This window comes from Oryx dammah, unplaced genomic scaffold (genome assembly GCF_014754425.2).
Source record: "Oryx dammah isolate SB20612 unplaced genomic scaffold, SCBI_Odam_1.1 HiC_scaffold_19, whole genome shotgun sequence".
Classification (NCBI taxonomy): domain Eukaryota; kingdom Metazoa; phylum Chordata; class Mammalia; order Artiodactyla; family Bovidae; genus Oryx; species Oryx dammah.
This window is the reverse complement of record NW_024070203.1, coordinates 78150942-78174948: the sequence shown is the minus strand read 5'-3', so window position 1 is coordinate 78174948 and position 24007 is coordinate 78150942. Positions and strand designations below refer to the sequence as shown.

General features: G+C 36.0%; 1 protein-coding gene across 6 annotated transcripts in view; it reads left to right on the top strand.

Moving 5' to 3' along the window:
* Positions 1-24007, top strand: part of MTDH (metadherin) — a 59562-nt gene that overhangs the window by 18102 nt on the left and 17453 nt on the right. Inside the window, exons 2-8 of one of the 6 annotated variants that reach the window (XM_040261015.1) lie at positions 1373-1474; positions 15070-15154; positions 15850-16026; positions 17415-17480; positions 18965-19201; positions 21694-21783; positions 23714-23812. In XM_040261015.1, the coding sequence (XP_040116949.1) occupies positions 1373-1474; positions 15070-15154; positions 15850-16026; positions 17415-17480; positions 18965-19201; positions 21694-21783; positions 23714-23812 (856 nt within the window). The remainder of the gene's footprint in view (positions 1-1372; positions 1475-15069; positions 15155-15849; positions 16027-17414; positions 17481-18964; positions 19202-21693; positions 21784-23713; positions 23813-24007) is intronic. The other 5 variants (XM_040261016.1, XM_040261017.1, XM_040261018.1 and 2 more) reach the window with 5 other exon arrangements.

Here is a 24007-nt window from a genome sequence, read left to right as displayed (position 1 = left end):
GCCCCCCAGTATACATAAACAAATGAGAAGGGATAGCATTAAAGGAGCAGAACAGCAGAGAAGAAAGAAAACCAAACCAAGAGTAAGGACACCTCGTTTCAGCATTAGCCGTCTGCCTTTAACAAGTTGCTCAAAACTCAGCAGATTAAATTTGGATTAATTAGGAATTTAATCAAGTAAAAGACAGCTTTTGTTTTTATTTTTCTGCTGTAAATCTTGTCTCTTTTTTCCAACTGCATATCCCTGATAATTTAGCACAAATGTAGGTAATGTCACATTAGAAAACCTTTGCACATTCATATCGTTTTCTTGACTATAGCTCTGCTATAATAAGTAATTGATGAAAGTTTGTTCTGCAAGAACTGAGACTAAAGCAATTGAAACTAGTATATTATTAACTTATTGTGTTGAATATGAGAAGAATGGGCAAGTGAAAAGAAGTAATAAGATCCAGAAAGAAGAGATTAGAATACAGATTCCTGGTCCTTTTCTTCAGGGTCCTGAATCTAAGTACATTTCTGGCGATGGGGCTCAGAAATGCTTAAAAAAAAAAAAAAAAACTAGTGATTCTGAGTAAAAGCTAGGATTGGTGTTCACAGACTTCATGCTACTCATGAAAATCTCTCAGTGCTATCATTTTGTTTTAGAGATAATGGGAAAGCTGAGATAGCCTTTTTAAACTGTGGCATTGGGTTAGTAAAGCTTCTAAATCCTAGAATAGTATAGCCATTCGATTGTAGAATTACAGGGGACGTTAGAGATTATCTAATACAAAGACCAATGAACTATGGTCCATGGGCCAAATATGGCCCTCCACCTATGTTTATAAAATGCTTTGGAACACAGGTACACTCATTTGTTTATGTATCATCTCTGGCTGTTTTTGTGCTAGCAGAGTTTTGTATTGTAACAGAGACTACACGGCTCATAAAGCCTAAAATATTTTCTGTTTGGCCCTTTACCAAAGACGTTCATGGACTTTTGAATAGATCAGACCTATCATTTTTACAGATGTAGAAATAATACTCAAAGATAATGAAATACTCTGAGTACACAGCCAGTTGGTGGTCAGAGTGCAAGTACCATTTAGTTCTTGCTTCCATTCCATTATTTTTTGTTGGAGGTACTGATGCCTAGGTGAAATCAGAATATAAGTTTGTGGTACAAATTTCGCTTATAAGTTCATTCTTTTTTACACTACAAGTTCCTAGAAATGGTAGTCTGACAAGTCTTAGATGACACAGCTGTACAAAAGTCTTTTTAGTTTCAGTTGGGGGTAGAATTTGATCACTGATTCTATTTCCTGAGTATAGATCTTTGGTTTGATCTGCCGGGCAGTTTGGTAACAGAATCCATTTTTGTTGCTATGCAGCCAAATGGACGGACCATTGAAGTGGCTGAGGAAGAAGTTGTCCGAACTCCTCGAAGTGTAACAGCAAAGCAGCCGATAGAGACAGACAAGAAAAACGAAAAGGTAAGTTTGGGAGCCTATGACATTATATGCAAGGCTCTTAATAAAGAGAGTGACATACAAAATGTTACATATACACCCCCCCCACCCCCCCATTTAAGGAAAACAAAAAATGTGAGCTTATTGTAGTGAATGGATAGATAGTGGATGGATAGATAAGGAAGGATGTATCACTATGTGTTTCTAAACATTGCTGTGGCATTATTAAGCATTCTGCCAAAGACAACTTATTCATGACTTGAACATCTTTTATATGAATAAGGTTCCAGATATGTCACATATTTCTTACAGGAAAACAAAGTTGTGTTACCTTTGCTAACAGTGCACATCTGACCTAAAAAGCTTGATAAAATTGTCCTATTGTAGTGTTAAAGTAGATTTCTTTTGTGATAGCAGCATAATCATCTGCTTACTAGATACAATTTGACTTTGTTTAACAAAGGAAAATGTTCTATACTCAGGTCATTATCAAAAGATTTGGGTGTGTACTGTTAAATTTTCAAATAAGACAGTGTATACCCCATAAATGATACATCCCTGGGATTTTATTCATTTTCTAGTTGCCAATGTTAGAACTGACCCATTTTTATTTGACTTAATTTAGCTTGTAAGTAGGCAAAATGTACAAGAAACTTAACAGTGGTACCTCCTGCTGTGGGCAAGAGACTTCTTATTTAATTTCTTTTGGTATATTAAAAACTGCATACATGACCAGTGACATAACAACAAAAGAGATGAACTTGTGTGCCAGCTTTTGCAAATTTCTTATAATATGAGGGCTACCATATTAGAAGCTGCTGTCTCCTCTAGGCACTCTCTTATTATTACCAAACTTCTTGGAAATTAAAAAAAACTGCACACACATGCACACCCTTTTCTTTTTTTTTTTTTTTTAAACCCTGTGCATACATAACTCCTTTTCAGGGGAAAGCAAACAAAAAAGCAGCCACAGGTAGGTAAGTAGTTTCTAGAAACCAAGGTACTGCAGCTCCTGCCCCATAGAATCGTGGTATGAAGTGGTTGATACAGTTTCTTAATGCTTGTAATTTCAAAGTAACACTGAAGAACTGGTGAGATCAGTTCTGCCCCTGTAATCCAGTGAAATTGGTCTAGGGCCAAGATAACTGCAGGTAGGCTAGCTTAAAATGAAGGATGGTTGTGGGAAAGAATTAAATATATGCCTGACTTGTCCTTTGGCAGTAAAATAAATAGAAAATTACTTGTATTAACAAATAAGTATACAGTTTAGGAATTGTGAATTTACACTGTCAATAGTTTATATGTTTAATATAGCTTTATAGGTTTATACTTCTTGCATCTGATGTTTCCTCATTCCTGGGCTTTCTCTCTACTAGTGAGCATTTTATACCTGACTCCAGCTTCTACTCCCTGAATTATCCTGAAAAATCTGTAGTTGGAATAATTTATCAGCTACCATTTGTCTCTGATTAATCACATATAGATTGTATGTATCAGGATGTAAAACCACAGGATGATTAAAATCATTCTGAAATATCTTATGTTAGAAAATAATTGTAATAGTTAACATTTGTTAAGTATCTATAATGTGGCAGGCACTGTGCAAGATGAGGTAAATGTATTTACTCATATAGTGGGAACAGCTTTTTGAGTGCTCACTGAGTGTACTTTGAAGACTTTTTAGAATATATATACATGTTACTTTAATTATCCTGATAAGAACACTAAGGAAGTGGTATTATACCTATCTTAAAAATAAGAAACCTGAGGCTTAAGTTACCTAAGCTACTACAAGTATAGTCAGACCCATCTTGACTCCAAAGTCTATGCTTTTTACTGCTTTGTATTATTTCTAATCCTTTCAAAAACTCCTCCAGGCAAATAGTATTAGCCCCATTTACAGATAAGGGCTCTGAAGTATAGAGGAATTTTGCGATTTCTCTTAATTTCATGTATATTAATAGTTTCTGAACTAGGAGTTGAACCCAGCTCATTCTGATGCCAAAGCCCGTGCACTTTGTGATCACTCGGCAGAACCACCTCCTTTTAGCCACTGTTGCCTTCTCAGAGCAAGGCTTCTGCCTTTGGTTAGTTGCCTATTTGATTTGACTTTTTCCTTAATAATAAACGCTACAACCCATGGCTGGTGTTTCTTTTTTCCATTTTGCATCTAAAATTTATCCTTTTTAACTTGGTTCAGTCCAGCTCTCTTTTCAGTTAATTTTTTGTGCTGCGTGCTTTTATGTGTTTTAAATATGTGGGTTTTTTTCAGACTTCTTGTCTTTTTTTATAAATAAACGTTTTAGATCTATTATGTACCTTAATATATATTATTATATATTTGTTTTTGTCTCAGACCCACACCTTAGGCAACTTGAGAAATACAGTTTGCGTAAAGCAGTTGGACTCTGTGCAGTGATACTGAATGCCTTGTCTCGTCACTTGTTTGTTGTTGTTACCTAGTCACTGAGTCACGCCGTGAACCCCTGGGCTGTAGCCTGCTAGGCTACCTGTCCCTGGGACTTCCCAGCGAAGGATACCGGAGCGGGTTGACATTTTCTCCAGGGGATCTTCCTGACCCAGGGTTCAAACCTCCATCTCCTGCATTGGCAGGTGTACTCTTTACCACTAAGCCACCAGGGAAGTCCATCACTTGAGTAGGCCTTATAGATAAAACTTTGTCTAAAAAGCAGATAAGACGAGCTATAGTTCTTGAGGGTATAAAGCAAGTTAAGCCACCAGGTTTTCATTTGGGTCATTGCTTGACCCAAAAGTGCTTGTAGGCCAGTGCTTCATTGATGCTGGTCTCTAATAGAATATACATTGGTCCGTTAGCCGGGCTGAATGTATTGTGCTACTAGATGCTGAAAGGGAGTAAAGAAAAATAGAAGATGTACTTACCCTCAGAGAGATTACAGCCTTGTTAAGGAAAGGCAAACATAAGAGAAGGTATCAGGTAAGGCCTTGAGTGCCAGGTATTCAGAGAAGGATTATCCTGTTTGGGTAGCCAGAAAAGATTGATTTAATTGGACTGTTGTGGATGGGGATGGTATTTCAGTAAGTAGAAGTGGGGGGCCAGTTTTGGCAGAGGAGAGAAACAAGTGAACACAGTCATTGTTCATTGAAACAAAAGAATATATTTAAACATACTCAAGGGAAAGGCCAATCAAGTTTGACAGGTCAGGGTGGGGTGGGGTGTGATAAAAACTTAAATATGTTCAGCAGTATTTATAATGAACGAATCAGCATTGCATCCATGATTGTAAAGGTCTGAATTAAGATAGAAGTATAAAGGTGGTTAGTAAGAAAAATAACAAACGCAAAAATGTATAACATTTAGTCACCATCAGGTTGTTGAGGACGAAGTCAGTGATTGTCCTACTGAAATATTCATTATAAGTATTAACAGCTTCTTACATTTTGTGATGTACACAATGTACAAAGTATTTCCACATCTCTTAATCCTAAGGTACAGCTCTGGGCAGGAGGGTATTATCTTTTTTTTTTAATGCAGCTAATTGAAAAGAGTTTAATGAATTTCCCAGGATTACATAGTAGTAAGGAATGGTCTCTCAATTTCTCTGAAATAGCAGTTCTCAAAGTGTGGCCCATGGATCCCTGGGCAGAGGTTCCAAGGACCTTTTTTGGGTCCCAGAAGACAAAACTGTTTTCCTAATAATTGAAACATTGTCTTTTTTACTCTAATTCTTGCATTAATGGTCCAGAAGCAACAGTGAGCAAAACTATTGACTCTGTAGTACAAAGTCAGTGACACCAAACTAATAGTAATGTTGAATTCTTTACAGTAGTCTACTTACAGTGTAAAAAAAAAAACCTTGTTCCACTTGAAAAGTATCCTTGATGAATCTATAAAAATGATAATTAATTGTATTAAATCTTGACCTCTGAACACATGCCTTTTCATTATTCTGTATGATGAAATGGGACGTGTGCATAAAGTATGCTGTGTACAGAAAACCAGTGGTTGTCTTGGGGAAAAACACCAGTGCAGCGGAGTTGCAGGCTGGACTAGCCATTTAGTTCTTGTTACTCCATTTTCACCTGAGAGAACAAGTAGTAAGCAGGCCATGGTTATTTAGACTCCAGTATTTGTAGAATTTTCTCAAAAATAGTCAGGACACTTCAAGGAAAACAACTGATAGTATTGTTGAAAAATGCTTTGTTTCCAAGTAAAAATTAGAAATTTGGAAAATGTCTACCACCATGAGCTTAAAAACATCCCAGTACTTAATGAATTTTTGATGAGATCAGTGGTGATGTTAACAATTTTTTTTTAAGATATTGCATATAATGGAATGCTTTTTAACCTTTTGAGAGATGTATATGCTCTGCTTAGTATAACTCAGCAAATCAGTATTTTCCAGTGCTCAATGATTGCATGTTCTAAAATTAGACAAGTATAAAAGATTCATTTAAGGTGCAAGATCAGTGGATTTTAATGTAGTATAGAAAGCTCATTGACGAAGTTTCGACTTCAACATTGCAACAGTTTTTAAGAAACTACGTTTGACAAGTTTTGGTGTAATCTTTTTTCCTTCTATCTAAAGTCCTTCGTGACTTCTCATTGTTATTGTTCTACAATCTTGAATATAATCAAAGGCACTGTAGCTCAAGTCTTTTCCTACTTCTCTAAGCTCCAGACACATTGGTTTTCATTCTTTTTTGTTAAACGGCTTTATTCTGAGATATAACTTAGCTCTTTCATGTGTACAGTTTTAGCGTATTTACAGAGTTGCACAGCTGTGACCACAATCTAATCTTTAAACAGTTTCCTCTTCCCAAGAAGAAAACGTGTGCCTGTTCAGCAGTTGCTCCCTGTTTTCCCTGTCCTCCCCTTGCAACTACTAATCTTTGGTGTACTATCAAGAATATCACAATTACACAACATTGTAAAGCAATTAAGTATAATTGCTTTACAAATATATTTTTTTAATGCAAAAAAAATAGCACTATTATGTAGAAAACTACTGAAAAACTACTCCTTCCAGTTACATATCTGCATGTACGTAGCTATATTTTTTATATGCTTCAATCAAACAACGTATCAAAGTAAATTAACACAAAAACATATATGCAAATCCAGGGTTGTTTTTTTTTTTAATGGAGCCAGATGCAAAAGATATTTGCATAATGTAAAACATGACATTCTTCTCACTAAAATGTTTGTTTCGGAAAATAAGTTTGTTTATATAGGTACAATTATACAATGTATAGTTTATTATACTTTGAAATAAGTTAATTCATATCTAAACAAATTTTAGTTTAAATTTATAATGGTAGATATCAGTGGACACAACCCACACAAACAAAGGCTCTTCAATATTCTCAATACATTTTAAGAGTATAAAAGATTATCCTATGACCAAGATGTGTGAGGAGTAATTAGTGTTTAGAAGACCAAAGACAAAATTATTCTGAGGCAGCATAGATTTTATACAAGCAAGACAAAATTATTCTGAGGCAGCATAGATTTTATACAAGATTTTATACAAGCATCACTTAGCAGCCGTTAGCAAAATAGAGAAAAACCTGCATGCCCAGGGAACTTACATACATTTGTTTTATCTTCCATAATGTATCTTAAAAACTGTAGTTTCAAACCAGGGATTGTCAAACCAAGACCAACTGGTCATATCAGGCTCTCTGCCTATTGTTGAAAGTTTTATTGGAACACAGACAGACTTACTCATTTATATATTGTCTATGGCTGCTTTTGCAATACAGCAGCAAAGTTGAGTGCAAAAGAAGTCTTATAGTTTACAAAGCCTGTCTGGTCTCTTTTTTTCTTTTCTCCCCTGAACCCTTGTTTTAAACTCTTAATATAGTCTTTTGGGTTCATTGAAATCTCTTGTTATCTGGAGTGCTTTAATATCATCTGATGCTCTAAGTCTTGGACTCTTTGACCTTCCAGGCTCCCTTGTACCACAGTCTATAGCTTTGTGATTTGGGTTCCACCCAAGGAATTAATTTTCAAGGCCTTCTTTAAGGTTAACCAAGAGAACCTTCATTTCTGCCTTTAGACTTCTCAGTCTGAATACCTGACAAACAGTGGAACTGAGACTAGAAGCAGGACTAACCCTTAGCACCTTGTTCTCCCAGGATGCTGTAGTTCTGTCTGGCAGGAAGTGGTAGGGGTTCAAAAGTGAAACAGTGAACTTGTTTTTTAAAGTGCTTAGATTGAAGCAAGAATGGATCACCCAAGTGGAATTAGTTTAGACTATTGTGCAGGATGAATCACAAGCTGGAATCAAGATTGCCAGGAGAAATAGCAGTAACGTCAGATATGCAGATGACACCACCGTTATGGCAGAAAGTGAAGAGGAACTAAAGAGCCTCTTAATAAAGGTGAAACCGGAGAGTGAAAAAGCTGGCTTAAAACTCAACATTCAGAAAACTAAGATCATGGCATCCGGTCCCATCACTTCATGGCAAATAGATGGGGAAACAGTGGAAACAGTGACAGATTTTATTTTCTTGGGCTCCAAGATCACTGCAGTTACTGCAGCCATGAAATTAAAAGACGCTTGCTCCTTGGAAGAAAAGCAATGACAAACTAAGACAACATATTAAAAAGCAGAGACATTACGTTGCCAACAAAGGTCTGTATAATCAAAGCTGTGGTTTTTCCAGTAGTCCTGTACGGATGTGAGAGCTGCACAGTAAAAAGGCTGGTTGCCAAAGAATTGATGCTTTCAGACTGTGGTGCTGGAGAAGACTCCTGAGAGTCTCTTGGACTGCAGAAAGATCAAACCAGTCAATCCTAAAGGAAATCAGTCCTGAATATTCACTGGAAGGACTGATGCTGAAGCTGAAGCTCCAAAACTTTGGCCACCTGATGCAAAGAGTCAAGTCATTGGAAAAGACTCTGATGCTGGGGAAGATGGAAGTGTCAGGAGGAGAAAGGGGCGACAGAGGACTAGATGAGTGGATGGCATCACTTATTCAATGGACATGAGTTTGAGCAAACTCTGGGATATGGTGAAGGACAGGGAAGTCTGGTGTGCTGCAGTCCATAGCGTCACAAAGAGTTGGACAACTGAAAGACTGAACAACAACAAAAAATTGGAAATGGGAGAGCCCAATCTGGGAAGAGTTAAGGGCTCCATAAAAGAAGTTCTTAAGAAAGAAAAATTCTTATAAATTTTTAAGATTATAAGTTGATAACCATGTGGCTTATGCAATGTACCGTAACTTATGAGCTAACACCAAATATATTTAAATAATTTAATGGCTTGGTTGGTAAATCAAGTATACAAATAGCTCAGATTTTATTTGAGGGGGCAGTGAAAGTTGGGTAAATAGGGTTATTTGTAATTCAGTCTTTAGGCCCTTTCATTAATAAACCGAACATTAATGGAACACTTCTGTGTGCAAAATACAGCATTGTAGGCTCTAGCAATATAATGGTTGGTAAAACAGGATAAAAAGGTTGATAAAAGAGTCACTGTTCTCATGAAGTTTAGTGGGGAAAACAGCTAGAAACAAGCAAGTATAAATGCTGTGAAAGAAAATAACCACGATGAGAAGAGTTAAAGTGCAAGTTGTGTGCACTTCCTGACACCTGCAACTCTACTCTTCCATTCAAAAAAATGTGTCAGGATAGTAGTGAGTGGGGTGATCCTGAGTCTAGTTTAAATCACACCCACTCCTCAAAATGGGGGAAATCAGTTGCAAGCCTCTCTACTTTTAAAAAGGTTTGTGACATTTTTCATAATCTCATCTTGATTTTGTGTCATCAAGTTACTAAGTTAAATTAAGAACTGCTAGTTTAGATGGAGTAGAGAAATGGAATTCATATGCCTTTTGGGACTTTCATTTTATCCTTTGCTATTTAACCAGGCACAGCTCACCTGTATGTTTGAGACAAGTGAGGAAAATAGTGCCAAAATGTTGAGCAGTATAAAATTAGGGACTTGCCATATTTGTTTAGGTAGAAAGTAGATGAAGCTGATCCTGAAGCAATTGTTTTCATACTTTTCAGGTGGCATTTGCTAAAACTTTCAAAATAAATTTCACTAACAACTTTTAATTTTGTCAAGTACATTTCTTTTTTTTTTTACTTTATTTTTGGCCTCGCCTCGTGGCATGCAGATCTTAGTTCCCTGACCAAGGATTAAATGTGCACTCCCTGCAGTGGAAGCATGGAGTCTTAACCACTGGACCACCAGGGAAGGCCCATCAAGTACTTTTTTTCTTCCTGATTTTTTAAAATTAATTTTTATTGGAGTATATAGTTGCTTTACAATGTTGTGTTAGTTTCTGCTGTATAGCAGAGTGAATCAGTTGTATGTATACGTGCATCCACTCTTTTTTCATGTCCTTTCCATTTAGGTCACCACAAACAGTTGCGTAGGGCTCCCTGTGCTGAACAGTAGGTTCTTGTCAGTTAATAGTAGTGAGTGTAGTGCAGTGTCAATCCCAGTTTCCCAGTTTGTCCCACTCCCCCCACCTTGGTAACCATGTTTGTTCTCTACGTCTGTGACTATTTCTGTTCTGCCATTTTTCTAGATTCCACATGTAAATGATATTGTACAAGTACAATTTTAAAACAGTCACCATTGACAGTGGTTTAAAAAGAAAGAAATTTTGATATAATGGAAGCAGAACAAAAATCTCAGAAAAAAGTTTTTGCCATGAGGTAATGAAAAACCTCATGTACCAGCCATTAGTCGGCAGACCAAAACACTGCAGTATCCATTTCTAGCCTTTAGAAAATGCTCAGAATTCCTTTTTCGTGTGCTGTATTTACTTTATTACTCCTAACGTTGCCAGCAGAGACTTTAGATAATTATAGAGTTGTAAATATTAAGTCAGTTTCCCCACATTTTAAGGACCAGTTACTTTCCAAGTTAGAGAATAAATTGAATTAAGGGTTACGTTCAGAACCTGGCTACTTCCCTTGTGTGTTAATAGCTAGTTGCAAAATAAAATATCATTTCACTTAAAATTTGTTCAGTATTCTTATGATAGTTTTGATGCAATACAAATATTAGATTATTCTCCCTAAGTTAATCTTTTTAGCATTAACTGGGCACTGTTCTGCCTTTCTTTATACTTTGCAGTTCTTTAAAATAGCAATATCTGTTAAGAGAGCAGTTAGCCATTTAAGTAGATTTGCTTTTGCTGTCAGGGTGTCCCTTTTGCCCCTCTGATAAACAATAGCATTTATTTGGGTATTGTCTAATATTAGGAATGTCTATGTTAAGACTGAAAGATGAGCTTAGTAATGGAAGTATTTCTGTGTGTTTTATTTGATTCCCAGCTCATATTTAAGTTCTGTGAATTTAAGAGCAGATTATGTCATCTTAGAGCTACTTTAGCGTGTGCTTTTAAAGACTGCGCTCCAAAAGTATCCACTGGGATGAAGGAAGAAAATATTAGGCTTTCTATTTATACTGTTTTTTTTTTTTTTATTAAGCTTTACTACATGTTTTATACATGGCTAGTCATTTGCACCTTTATTAGGGATGTTAAAAGTTATTAATTAATTCGGGGACAGGAAAGTGTCAGGGATAAAGCAGATGAGGTGGAACTTGAGCCGAGTTAAGAAAAAATAGTGAACATCATTTTAGGATTTGGCCATCAGTGGGGAGGAGGATACATGGAAAAGGGTACAAAGAAAGTCACCCTAAAGCACCCAGGCTACTGTACTTTATTTTGAGAGAAAATTCATGGTCAGTAGAGTTTGGGCAAAGAGAGGAGTATTAGAGATGACAGTCCTGTTGGAACCAAATCATTACATGTATGTGAATAAAAGAGTATAAAGTTGAGATTAATTTGTGGAAAGCCTTATATGTCATATAAGGAAGGTAGACTTTATAGATGATACAAAATGGTACGAATTTTGTAATGGGAATATAAATTAATTGGACTGGTATAAATAATATTGGGAAGTGAGCAATGGCAGGGAAGCCCTTGAAGATAATTTCTCCTAATGTCTCATTTACATGTCTGTTTTTCATATTAGTTTATTAAAGTACAGTTTCCACTAGTAGAAAGTTTTATTTAGCTATATATATTGAGCTCCTGAAACAATGTCTGACACATGGTAGGTATTTAATAAATCTTAATTTGCGTGAATACCATTCAAGAGAAGCTACTTTAATAATTCACCCAGCTCAGTGGTGAAGCTTACAACAGTATTGGGGGAGGGGGAGCTGTGGGTAGCAGGCAGAACTTACGTTCTCAGTTTTCCTTCAGCTGTTGGCTGTAGTGGAGCTGATCAGGAGTCAAAGATTCACCTTATTAGGATGGCTGAGTCAATTAGGGTGTGAACCTGTGACTCTAAAGCATTTTATATGTTACTCAGTACTAACAAAGGTCTGTCTAGTCAAGGCTATGGTTTTTCCAGTGGTCATGTATGGATGTGAGAGTTAGACTGTGGAGAAAGCTGAGCACCGAAGAATTGATGCTTTTGAACTGTGGTGTTGGAGAAGACTCTTGAGAGTTCCTTGGACTGCAAGGAGATCCAGCCAGTCCATTCTAAAGGAGATCAGTCCTGGGTGTTCTTTGGAAGGACTGATGTTGAAGCTGAAACTCCAATACTTTGGCCACCTCATGCAAAAAGTTGATTCATTGGAAAAGACTCTGATGCTGGGAGGGATTGGGGGCAGGAAGAGAAGGGGACGACAGAGGATGAGATGGCTGGATGGCATCATTGACTTGATGGACGTGGGTTTGGGTGAACTCCGGGAATTGGTGATGGACAGGGAGGCCTGGCGTGCTGCGATTCATGGGGTCGCAAAGAGTCGGACACGACTGACTGAACCGAACTGAAGTCTCATCTGAGAGAGAGGTTACTTTTAAAATGAAGTTAGTTTTAAAGGTAATAGTGAAATTGAACAAAATGGAAGCCTAAGTCAAGATAATTTTCCTTGCTTTTCTGCAGACCTTGTTTTAATAACAAATCATAGTATATTTCAATGTGAATACAATTTCTGTTCTTTTTGTATAACTTCCCTCTCTTAGGGCTTCCCTGGTGGCTCAGCTGGTAAAGAACCCACCTGCAAGCAGGAGACCTGGGTTCGATCCCTGGGCTGGGAAGGTCAGAGTTCATGCGCAGTGCTTTGTAGTTAGCAGTCTGCTTTCACATCCTGTTTAATACTTAAAAGAACCTTATGTGAAGTGAGTAGATTTTGTCCCATATGACCATTGAGGAAAGGGGTTTAGAGTGATTCAGCCTCAAATCACATAACCAATACTTGATTGAATTTATATTTGGCATTAAATGTAGAGAGGCAGAAAGGAAAGATTTGTGAGGGCAGGCTCTGGAGTCAGAACTGGATTTTAGTCTCAGTTTCAAAACTTAATAACCCTATATCTTAGGCAATTTATGTAATCTCTTTATGGCCTCAGTTTCTTTTTCCATAGGTTGGGGTACTTACCTAGTTTTTGTAAGTATACACTGTCCAATATGGTAGTCATTTGCCACATATGGCTATTTAACATTCTTTATTTTCATACTATCTTATTAATTTTGTTGTCAATTGCTAAGTCGTGTCTGACTCTTTTGTGACCCCATGGACTTTAGCCTGCCAGGCTTCTCTGTCCATGAGATTTCCCCAGCCAAGAATGCTGGCGTGGGTGCCATTCCTTCTCCAGGGGATCTTCCCAACCTGGGGATCTAACCTGCATCTCTCACATTGGCAGGTGGATTCTGTTCTGCTAAACCACCAGGGAAGCCCATCTTAATAGTTTTTAATATTGATTACATTTTGAAATGATAGTGTTCTGGATAGTGTGTTGGGTAAAATATAAAAATTAGTGTTACATATTTTAACTTCTTAATATATGCTAAAATTTTTAAATCATGTTTGTGGTTTGTATTATACTTCTGTTGGACAGTACTCTGCTAGACCAAGAGGTAGCAAACTCTGGACCACACCCCCACCCCCCGCCAACAAGTTCGGCCAGATATGCCTATTTTTATAAATAGAACTTACTAGAACACAGCCACACCCATTTCATTCTGTGTGGTATGTGACTGCTTTTCATGCTACAACAGCAGGATTATTTGGTTGCTACATATATAACCATACAGCCTGCAAGGCCTAAAATATTTACGGTGTGACCCTTTATAGAAAATGTTTGCTGGAAGTTCCCTGTCAGTCCAGTGATTAAGACTCTGCACTTTACTGCTGAGGGCACGGGTTCAATTCCTGGCTGGAGAACTAAGAACCCACAAGCGACGCAGCCAGAGCAAAAAGAAAACTGTTGCTGACCTTTGCTCTAGGTTGTAATTGATAGGTGCTTCATGTGTTTTATTTTTGCTTAAGAGTGGATGTGAGAGACAGAAAGTAGGTCAGTGGCGGGTCAGTGGACCAGAGGGGAGAAGATAGTGGGGAGTGAGTGTTAATGGACGCCAGGTTTCTTTTTGGGGACAATGAAAATGTTCCGGAGTTAGATAGCAGTGATAGTTGTGCAACTTCGAAGATCCCAGAAACCACTGAGTTGTGCACTTGAAAAGATGGAATCTCAAATTTTTTTCTTTAGGTGGATATGAGCCTGGTTTGGTAGATGTAATAAAGCAGTACATTAAAACATGGTCATGATGATGGGAACGTGTAAAGAAACATGCAAATCAACTGTGGAGAGTATAAGAAAAAATTGTAATCATTTTTTATATATTCTGATGTCACTTGAAATCATTTGTCAGTAGTTTCTTAATAAGAAAAGCAGTTAGCTATCATTTATAGCTTACTCAAACTGTCATTTACTGCTTACCCTGTTCTTTTCCATTGTAAACTTGATAGTGTACAATAGTACATACATAGCCAATCGCAGTAAACAAGTATAAATAAAGTCTGTATTTTATGAATAGTACTTCTCTTCTGGAAACACTTATCATGGCTTTGTGGAATTTTTAGCAAGCTTTTGAAAGGAGAAAATATTAGCAGAAGGGAATTGGAAGGCCATTCTAAAAATGTCCATATCTTGCATACGTGTAGGTGTTTTTTCTTGAATGAATTACTGTACATGTACCATATTCAAATCTTAGATATTTTCACACTGCTTTGGAACTGACAAAATATTAGCTGCTTTGTGCGGTTGACTCATTAATTTGTTATACGTAGAATATGCCAGCAGTCTGTTTTTTGAAATCAAAAAACCAATAATCAGTACATCATTTTCTTTCTGACCACTCGCAGTAGCCTTTTGTTTTATTGTGCTGAAAACACCATGGTATAGTACCTTATTTATGATTTAGGGTAGGATAACATGATGTCTAAAAGCACAGACTTTGGAGCCAGATAGACCTATTTCCTAATCCGTTAACTTCATGTGACCCAGAACAGCCTATTTAATATTGAACATCTCTAAATCTTTGTTTTCTATTCTCTAAAATGGGAATAATACTGTCTCCAGTGATTTTTTTTTTTTAAGGAATAAAGAATTAAGTGTAAAGTACTTAGCATATAGTAATGACTGAATAAATGATAACCTCATACTATTATTGCCATTTAATATGTTAAGTTTTTTAATCAAACATTAAGTTTTTTTTTGGTTGTCAGCATCATACATTTCATTATGTATTTTACTAACTTTTACCTTTTTGAAAACATGATGAAATATTAAGTAACATTCTATTTTATTTTCAGTCAAAGAAAAATAAGAAGAAATCAAAATCAGATGCTAAAGCAGTGCAGAACAGTTCACGCCATGATGGAAAGGAAGTTGATGAAGGTAATTGAGCAAGTGAAAGGACTGTAGAAAAAAAAATTTTTTTTAACCAAGGTGCATTATATAAAAGCTGCATTTGTTTTTCTTAATCTTGTATCTAGCTCTTCTGTTGAATAACTAGATTTTAATGTACGTATTAGGAGACACTTTTTCCCCTAAATTATTTAAGGATCTAATAGTTCTATCCTTAAAGGGAGCTGCCTTGAAATTTGAGGTCTAGCTCAGTATCTTGAGCAATTTAAAAATCATTCATTTTGTCTGTTTCCTAGAAGTGTGGGTTGGTTTTTTTTCCCATTGTTCTTAAAAATACCATCCCTAGAAGACTCTGTACAAAATTTTTAAGTAAGCCATTTATTGTCCTCACCTAATAAACCCATAGCATATATAACACTCCCCTACTAGTTCTCCCCAGCAAGATAAAAAAAGATACAAGATAATTTATATCCATTTTTTTCTAAACCATAGATGACAGATCTGATCAAAATTACCAGAATAAATAATGGCAATTAGCTGCCTGAAACAGCACAATTAGAATAAATTCATAGGATAAATTAATATAATCAACACTCTTGATTTTTAATTTAATATCTAAATTTATCATGATATTTCAGGTGCCGCACCCTATTTTCCCCAAAAAACTACAACCTTTTTGTCTTCCCCCTACTGAATAACATTTTTTTTTCTGGGGCTATGTCAAGGAGCCTGGGAAACTAAAATTAGTCACAGAGAGAAACGACAGCAGCGTAAACGTGATAAGGTGCAGTCTGATTCTGGTTCATTGGATTCAACTATCCCTGGGATAGAAAATACCATCACAGTTACCACCGAGCAAGTTACAACTGCATCATTTCCTGTTGGTTCCAAGAAGAATAAAGGTATATTAGTGGAACATAAGAGTGATACATCAAATCCAATTCCTTTTAATCAGATGTACAAAATATCATTATATCAAAAATCTGGCTATTTTGAACTGCTTACCTCATTGTGCTGATATACCCTTCTTCGTGAGAGCATTGTGGACCACGTATTGATTTACCTGATACCAGCAGTTACATACTGGCTAATGAATGACCTATTAAATTAAAGTTGCCTTTCTGCCTTGAGTCACATGAGAAAGCGACTGCTGCTTTTTTCTCACATGTGTTGCCTTGTTTTTATAGTGGACATTCATTTAATGAAATGACTTGTCACCATTCTGCATGTTGGGTGCTTTCATTCCAGGATGAAACAAGCATGTTCTGGATAGTGTGGGTTCTATGTGAATTTCTTATCACGCCAACTCTTTGAGAAAGCTGTAGGTGTTTGATAAAGCTAGACTGGAACTGAAAACATTATTGAGCTAATGCTTTTCCCAAGTTTTCAAATGTTCACACTATCCGATACTGATGGCCTCTTGGTAATTCTTCCATTGCTGTCATTTTTACCCTGAAGACATCAGTCTGCAGTGATGCTGTTCATCTTGGCTTCAAAGCACTAGCTTTCCTGCCTTTACCTTTTCATTAATCGCCAGCACTTCCCCCTTATCTTCAGACCTGTGTCTTGACCTTGATAGCTTTTACTTCTTTGCTGCCTGGATTGGTGGAATTTATTGCTGTGGCACAGCATTGATCCCTGCTTGCCCATTCTCACTGTCACCTGATAGCCCTGCTATGGTGTTTGTGTTGTTGGCCCTTTTTCACTGTTTGCTGCGTGCCTTCCTTGCTAGCACAGTCCTGTGTCATGCTGATTTTTTTGATACATTGTGACCATTATGCTTTTTAGTGTCAGAGAAATATCAGTAGTGTCTTTGTTATAACGTGTGGTCTCACCTCTTGCCATATTTCCTAAATCCTGGTCCAGATATTGGCAAAATTGTTCTTAAGTTGATGTGTTTGCTTCCAGGATTGTTGAAAAGGCAGCTAGCTGGTATTGTTGAGAGGTGGCAAAGTTGAATCCAATTACAGAGCCCAGTTCTCCAATTCCTCCTTTAAAGAATCTTGATAACCATTGTAGAACAGGAGACTCTATATCTACTTGGGCAATTTGCCAGGTCCTTTATTGGCGTTCTAGTTGACTAAGAATATGGTAACTAGAGAACTCAATTCCTAAGAACATGTGAAATATATTGTGAGTAAAACTTTTCCAGTATAAGACTTAAGTACTTCAAGGAACAATTTTTATTATAAATAATTAGTAAAAAAAATTAATTTGTATGTTACTCCTAATTTTAATGTGCATAATAGCCTATTTAGTATTAAATAAATTTTATTTTTATTTCAACCAGGTGATTCTCATCTAAATGTTCAAGTTAGCAACTTTAAGTCTGGAAAAGGAGATTCTACACTTCAGGGTGAGAGAAATTACATGTAACTTAAATTGAAGGCCCATCAAAGTATTAATAGAAACATATATATATGTCTCTTTCCTCACATGAATGACACCGAAAGGAAAAAAAAAGTCTTAGAAATGATTTTAATTACTAAAGTAACATAATCGTAGTTCAGAGATTTTGGAAAATAGATAAACAGAAAAGTCACTCCCACTTCTTTTTTTTTTTTTTCACTCCCACTTCTAACAGTACATTGGTATATTCTCATTGTTCATCCCTCTCCCTTGTATGAAAAACATTCTTTTAGTAATAGTTTATATGCAATTTTGATTCTTACTTGTATTGTTTAAGCCAACAGAAAAAAAGATTTCTTTTTTCCCATGGACTTGGGTTTTATATAGGCATATAGTGGATAAAAACTTTTGTTCTGTTTATTAAATAAGAAACCCTAATACCTTTAATCTTCTAAACTGCTTCCTGAACAATATCAAAGCTTTCATAATAAATGGACTGTAGTCTAAAATTATACAGTACTTCACAAATAGAAAATATATTTTATTTATTGATTTATGATAAAGATTGAATTAAGTAGAGAGTGGTATCTTGTTACCTAAAAACTGAAGTGTTTGTAGTAGAAAAAAATTCAGAAATGCAACTTCTTATTTCAGACTTGTTCTGAACACTTTCAGCTTCCTTCATTCTCAATCCTGGCTACACATTACAGCCATCTAGGAACCTTAGAAAGCCACACGTGCATATAGAAAGAAACATGTACTTACATACACACACCTATGTATATTTGTGTGTGTGCGCTTTACACGTATGTATGGATACCTGCATGTAAATGTGTACACACAAACATACTGATGCCTGGGCTCTACCCCTAGTAATTTCGATTTTGATTGATTGGGGCTGAGGTTCTAATGTCTTCAGTTCATTTGCTCAGTCGTGTCCGACTCTTTGTGACCCCGTGGACTGCAGCATGCCAGGCTTCCCTGTCCATCACCAACTCCCAGAGCTTACTGAAATTCGAACTCCAGTGTCTACATCTAAGAAATTTTTCACTTGATTTTAATGTGTAGCCAGGTATTAGAATCACTGCCTTAGACATAATATATATGGATAAACATTTAAGGAAAGAGCATGTAACTAAGGAGAAGCCTTTGTGTTTTTAGTGGGTGAGTATTCTGAGTATACCAGAATATTCGTTTTCCTGTTTGCTCTGTTGTACTTTTGAGCAGGTCATTCTGCTTTTGAAAACATTATTACTGAGTGAATATATATATATATATAAGTTCAAACCTACTTGTGTTTTTTAAAAGTCGATGGTGGTCATGTCACTTTTCAGATCCTTCATTTTATCTTTAAAGCTTGATCTGTTTAGAGGACAGTAGGGGGAAAATGAGTGATAAATGTAAGCCAAGCAATTATGGAAATTTGAAAATATCCCAGTTTTAACAAGGAGTCATGTATCCATTTTTAATCTTTGTTTTCTCTTCTTTAAGTTTCTCCAGGATTGAATGAAAACCTCACTGTCAATGGAGGAGGCTGGAATGAAAAGTCTATGAAACTCTCCTCACAGATGAGTGCAGGTGAGGAGAAGTGGAACTCTGTTTCACATGCTTCTTCAGGCAAGAGGAAAACCGAGCCATCTGCCTGGGGTCAAGACACTGGAGATGCTAATGCAAATGGAAAAGACTGGGGAAGGAGTTGGAATGACCGATCAATATTTTCTGGCATTGGTAAGAGCTGTTAGAAAATTTTAAGCTACTTTAAAATGCTTATCTGGGATAAATAAATGAAATGCTTATCTGGTACATTTAAAATTTTCCTTGAATGAAAAACAGATCCATTGGTAGTAAAATTAGTCAAGCTATACAGAAAGAAAATGATTAACTCAGGTCCTTCACATGGAGCAAACTGGGAACTAAATAAGTGAATAATAGCATTTATTATTTACTCTTAATGCTTTCATGTGCTTTTATCACATTTGATTATCAGTGTAGCTAACTAGTATAATTGTGTATTTTTGGTTTTATAATAAGTGTAATGTGTGAGCAGACTTCTTGATTAATTTCAACAGCACTACTATTGAGTTTAAATAAAAGTAATAAATGGAGGTACAGTTTCTAGCATCAATTTTATATACTGTTTTACAGTCTACAAAATGACTGTTGGTAATTAATTTTTCCCCTGGATTCTAAAGATAAAGACTATTAGAGCCTTATTTCTATTAAGAGCCTTCAAGTTAAAAGCAACTTAACTTCAGGTTGTGTGTATGATAGAAAAGGGATGCATATTTAATGTGGAAAACTGCAAAAAAGAGAAGGAAAAACCTACTCTTAATCATATCACCCAGTGACAGCCTTTCCTTATGGTCTTTTTTCTTTTTCCTGTGTACAGTCTCAGTATTTTCTTTTTTTTCCCCCCATAATCCAAATCATGTGTGCATTTTTGTTTTCCTCCCTCACTTAATATTGTACCTCAAACATTTTCTTTACTTTCTGTATTTCACTTAATGATCCTATAATATATTGTGTAAGCATAGCATAGACTATCACTGTTCCCACATTATCAGAGAAATAACTTCTCTTTTTTTAAAAGAAATATGGATGATGTACTGAATATATTTGTTGGGGGTTACTTCTTTAGGACAGATTCTTGAAAGTGATATTATTGGATTAAAGGAAATATGAATATTTGCAGTGCTCTAAGACATGTTGTCAGAAGTATTTTCTAGGAAAGTCCTAATTTATACTGTCAGCATCAGTATGAGTGTCATTTATTACATGTATATTACCAAGGTTGACTATTCTCTTTTTTTAATCTTTTCTAATTTAATAAGAAAAAAATACATAAATTATTTTGATTAGCTTTTTTAAACCACTAATGGGGTTGAATATTTTTCACAACTTTCTTGATCATTTCTATTTCTTTCATAAATTGTTTATTCATGTTCTTTGCCCATTTGTGTAATGGCCTCTTGTTTTTTGTGCTTTAATTTGTAGTTCTTTGTGCATTAAACATACCTTTTCTGTTACGCTCGTTGCAGGTTTATTTTAGTTTGAGGGATTGATACTTACAGAATTTTTAGTGTTTAAGTAGAAAAAACTATTTCTTCCTATGTTATTTGCTTTTCCCATCACTTCCAAGCTTAGAAAAACTCATGTTGAACAACATCCCCAAGAAACAGACCTCAGATCATTTGCTAATATTGTTAAGTTTGTTCTCTCTTCCCCTGCAATGTCCAAAAATTGTGTAGAAATATCAAAATTTTGTTTTGTTAAAGACAGTCCCTAAATTCCTAGCCTCATTTCAGCAGTGGTAAAAGTGTAACTTTCTATGGTATAAAGCATCCTTTCACACTGAATAAAAGAAATGGTCAGGTTTAATCAAGTAATCTTAAGAACGATGACCTTTTGAGATATTTGTAATTTACTTGTAAAAGCTATGTAGTGTTATCATAATTAGGACATAAATTAGATGGTAGTACTTGCTTAATGGTGCTGTAGATAAAATTAAGCATCAGATTATTAGAGTTCCCTGCCTAGATGGGTTAGGACCTTTATTGAAATTGAAAGGAACTGTATTAAATGAGAGTTGCAGTTAGTTTCTGAGAAGAGGCAGATGTGACTGCCCTCATAGATGTATATGTTCCTTAAAATACTCATATGTAAGTAGGAAATTGCTTTAAAAATGTTGAGAAGATACCATGGTATAGTGGAATGAGCATGTTCCTAGTATTTGGTACGAATCCCTATTTTTCCACATACTAGCTTTTATGGAGATTAGGCTAGTTATTGAACCTTTGTGAACCTCATGTTTAAGTAGTTTAAAGGATTGGCTAGAATGAGTGTCAGGTACCCCGTCTCGGTGCCTGATCCAAGCTCGTAGTAGCTTCATTGTGACGCACGATCAGCTGTGTTGCCATGGTAGAGAACACATGGACTTGGAAAGTTGGCTCTGGCTCCAGCTGGCTCCGGTGTTTTCTGTCAGCAAGTCACTTAACTGCTCTGAAACTTTGCCTAGCAGCGTTGCCCTAAGGATTAGAGGTATTTTGTGTCAAGAGCCCAGTACATAACAGATATTCAATAAACGGTTGCTATTGCTGTACTAGGTGGTTCTGGTTTCTCCGGGTATCTTTAAATATTATTATCATAGTTTTAAATCTGTACGTGTCTTTCAAGTTTCATTGCAAATTGAAGGTTCCAAGTGACGTTCTTTATTTTAACAGCTGCTTGGTCTAGTGTGGATAGGGGAATGAATACCTCTGAACAGAATTCTGCTTCTTTTGCATCTCTCACACTTAACTCTGCTGTTTCTGGTATGTGAAAACAGTCTTTCATTTAGTTAACAAAAAATTTTCTGTTTAATTTTAGCACTTGTTCTTTGAAAAAATAATCAGAGTCAAGTACTGCTAGCCACATAAATTATAGATAAACAATATAAAGTAGCAAAGGCCTTGAAACGGAAAGCGAAAGACCTAAACTCTTACCTGCTGGTGCTTAGTTCCTTTTGTTGTGTAGATAGGAAGATTCTGTGGCCTAACATAACTGAAAGCATGTTGGCACACATGCAGACGAATGCAAATATTAATAGAAGGCCTTCCTTCAAAGTCGTGACACGTCTATTACTAGTTTATTCCATTATTACTAACCAAACTACCATCAATCCAGCATTACTTACATAGATATGCCATTTATCAGTAATAATTCATGGACCCAGTGTGCTGATCATGTAGTTCCACAGCGTCTGGAGTCACTAGTCTAGAAGAGAGGTCAACAAACTTTTTCTGTAAAGGGCCCAATAATAAGTATTTTAGGCCATGTGGGCCGTTCTGCCTTTGTAGCAGGGAAGCAGCCAGAGGCAGTACATAAACCAGATGAGTGTATCTGGGTGAAATTTTGTTCTCTTGACTTTCTTTCAACCATTTAAAAATATAAAAACTGTTCTTGGCTCCTGGGCCTATACCAGAAGTGGGGTGGCTAGATTTGGTTTATGAGTTGTGATTTGCCAACCCCTGGTCTTACAGGCTACATTGTGGTTCCAGAGGTACAAGTTAGTATCTTCCTTCACTTGGTGACTTTGTACAACACAGATGCTGTTCTCTCCATATATTCAGAGAAAGCTGCTAAAGAAATAGCAACGGTGTTATTATAGTCTTTCTAAGCAACTAATGTGCTAATTATATATGAATTTTTAAAATATGTAACCATTTTGAGTTTATGTCAAGCATGTTAGTGGTAAGCTAATAAGCTAATCTACAACCAACTGAAAATCTGTGAGGACTTCTTTGAAAGGAAGTGATTATGGCTAAGTCTCTTATACAAACATACTCTTCCTAACCCTTTCTTTATATCAGTGGCTCTGAATCCAAAGTGAGTATCAGAGTCACCTAAGAAGGATTCCAAAACACATGCAGATTCTTATGCAGAAGGTCCAGGGTATATAAATCCCTGGTGGAGAAGCACTGCTTTACATTTCCATGCTAAAATGAGCTTATGGCAGTAGAGCCAAACATCTTTGAATGTGTATGCCCTGAAAACTGTATGGAGAATTTTGTGTAAGTCCTGGACAGTAGTCTGACCACAGCTTTCATCACACTGCTTATGGGCTGTGTGACCCCCCCACTCACCACACCTATTCCCCACCTCCCAGAGAAATGAAGATGAAAAATTTAGGAGATAATTTTCTCTTCTCTTTAAGTGCACTTGAACTTAACTTGGTCTCTAAACCGCCGGCACAACTCTCTAAATTCTCTTTGGCTTCTTTCTGCCTCACTTCTCTAAATATCATCTATTTCTTTTGTCTTTTTCCTTAGAAAGTTCTAGCAAACTCAGACATTTTCTAGTTCTCTCCTTCAGGGTTCTAAGGATATAGGGATATTCTGAAACATCTAGGATTTTTTTTTAATGCTTTACTACTTTTCATTAAAACAAAACTTTTTTTACTTGAAATTTGGAGATAGCCAATTTGAAGTATGTATTATAAAAAATAAAGTCTAATGGATCGGTACTAGGGAAAAAATAGATTTCTGATCAGTGAATGCAATCTAGTGATTATCATGCTTAATCTAAAATTACCCTCAATTCTACTTTATCTTTTTTATCTTTATCTTTTTCTAATGTCTGAATTTTTCCTTTTAGGAGAAATGAAAAATAATTAAATCTTCGTGTGCAAAGTATAGAACTGTTGTTATGAAACATCATTAGAAATTTCCATTTTTAATTTTATTGCATTCGTTTTCATTTAAGGGTCTACTGCTGAGCCAGTTTCTCAGTCTACCACTTCTGATTATCAGTGGGATGTTAGCCGTAATCAACCCTATATCGATGATGAATGGTCTGGGTTAAGTATGTCCTTTTATCAGTTTGCTTTTGTTTTTGTTTTCAGAATTTTCTTTGTAGCACCCTGAATTCATGTTTATGTTTTAATTTTAATTGTAATTTTTCACCTTTTAGGTCATAGCAATATAACTTAATACCAAATGTATACTACTTATAAACCAATTATTAAATACCTGTGGAATTTTAAAAAAAGAAAACTAA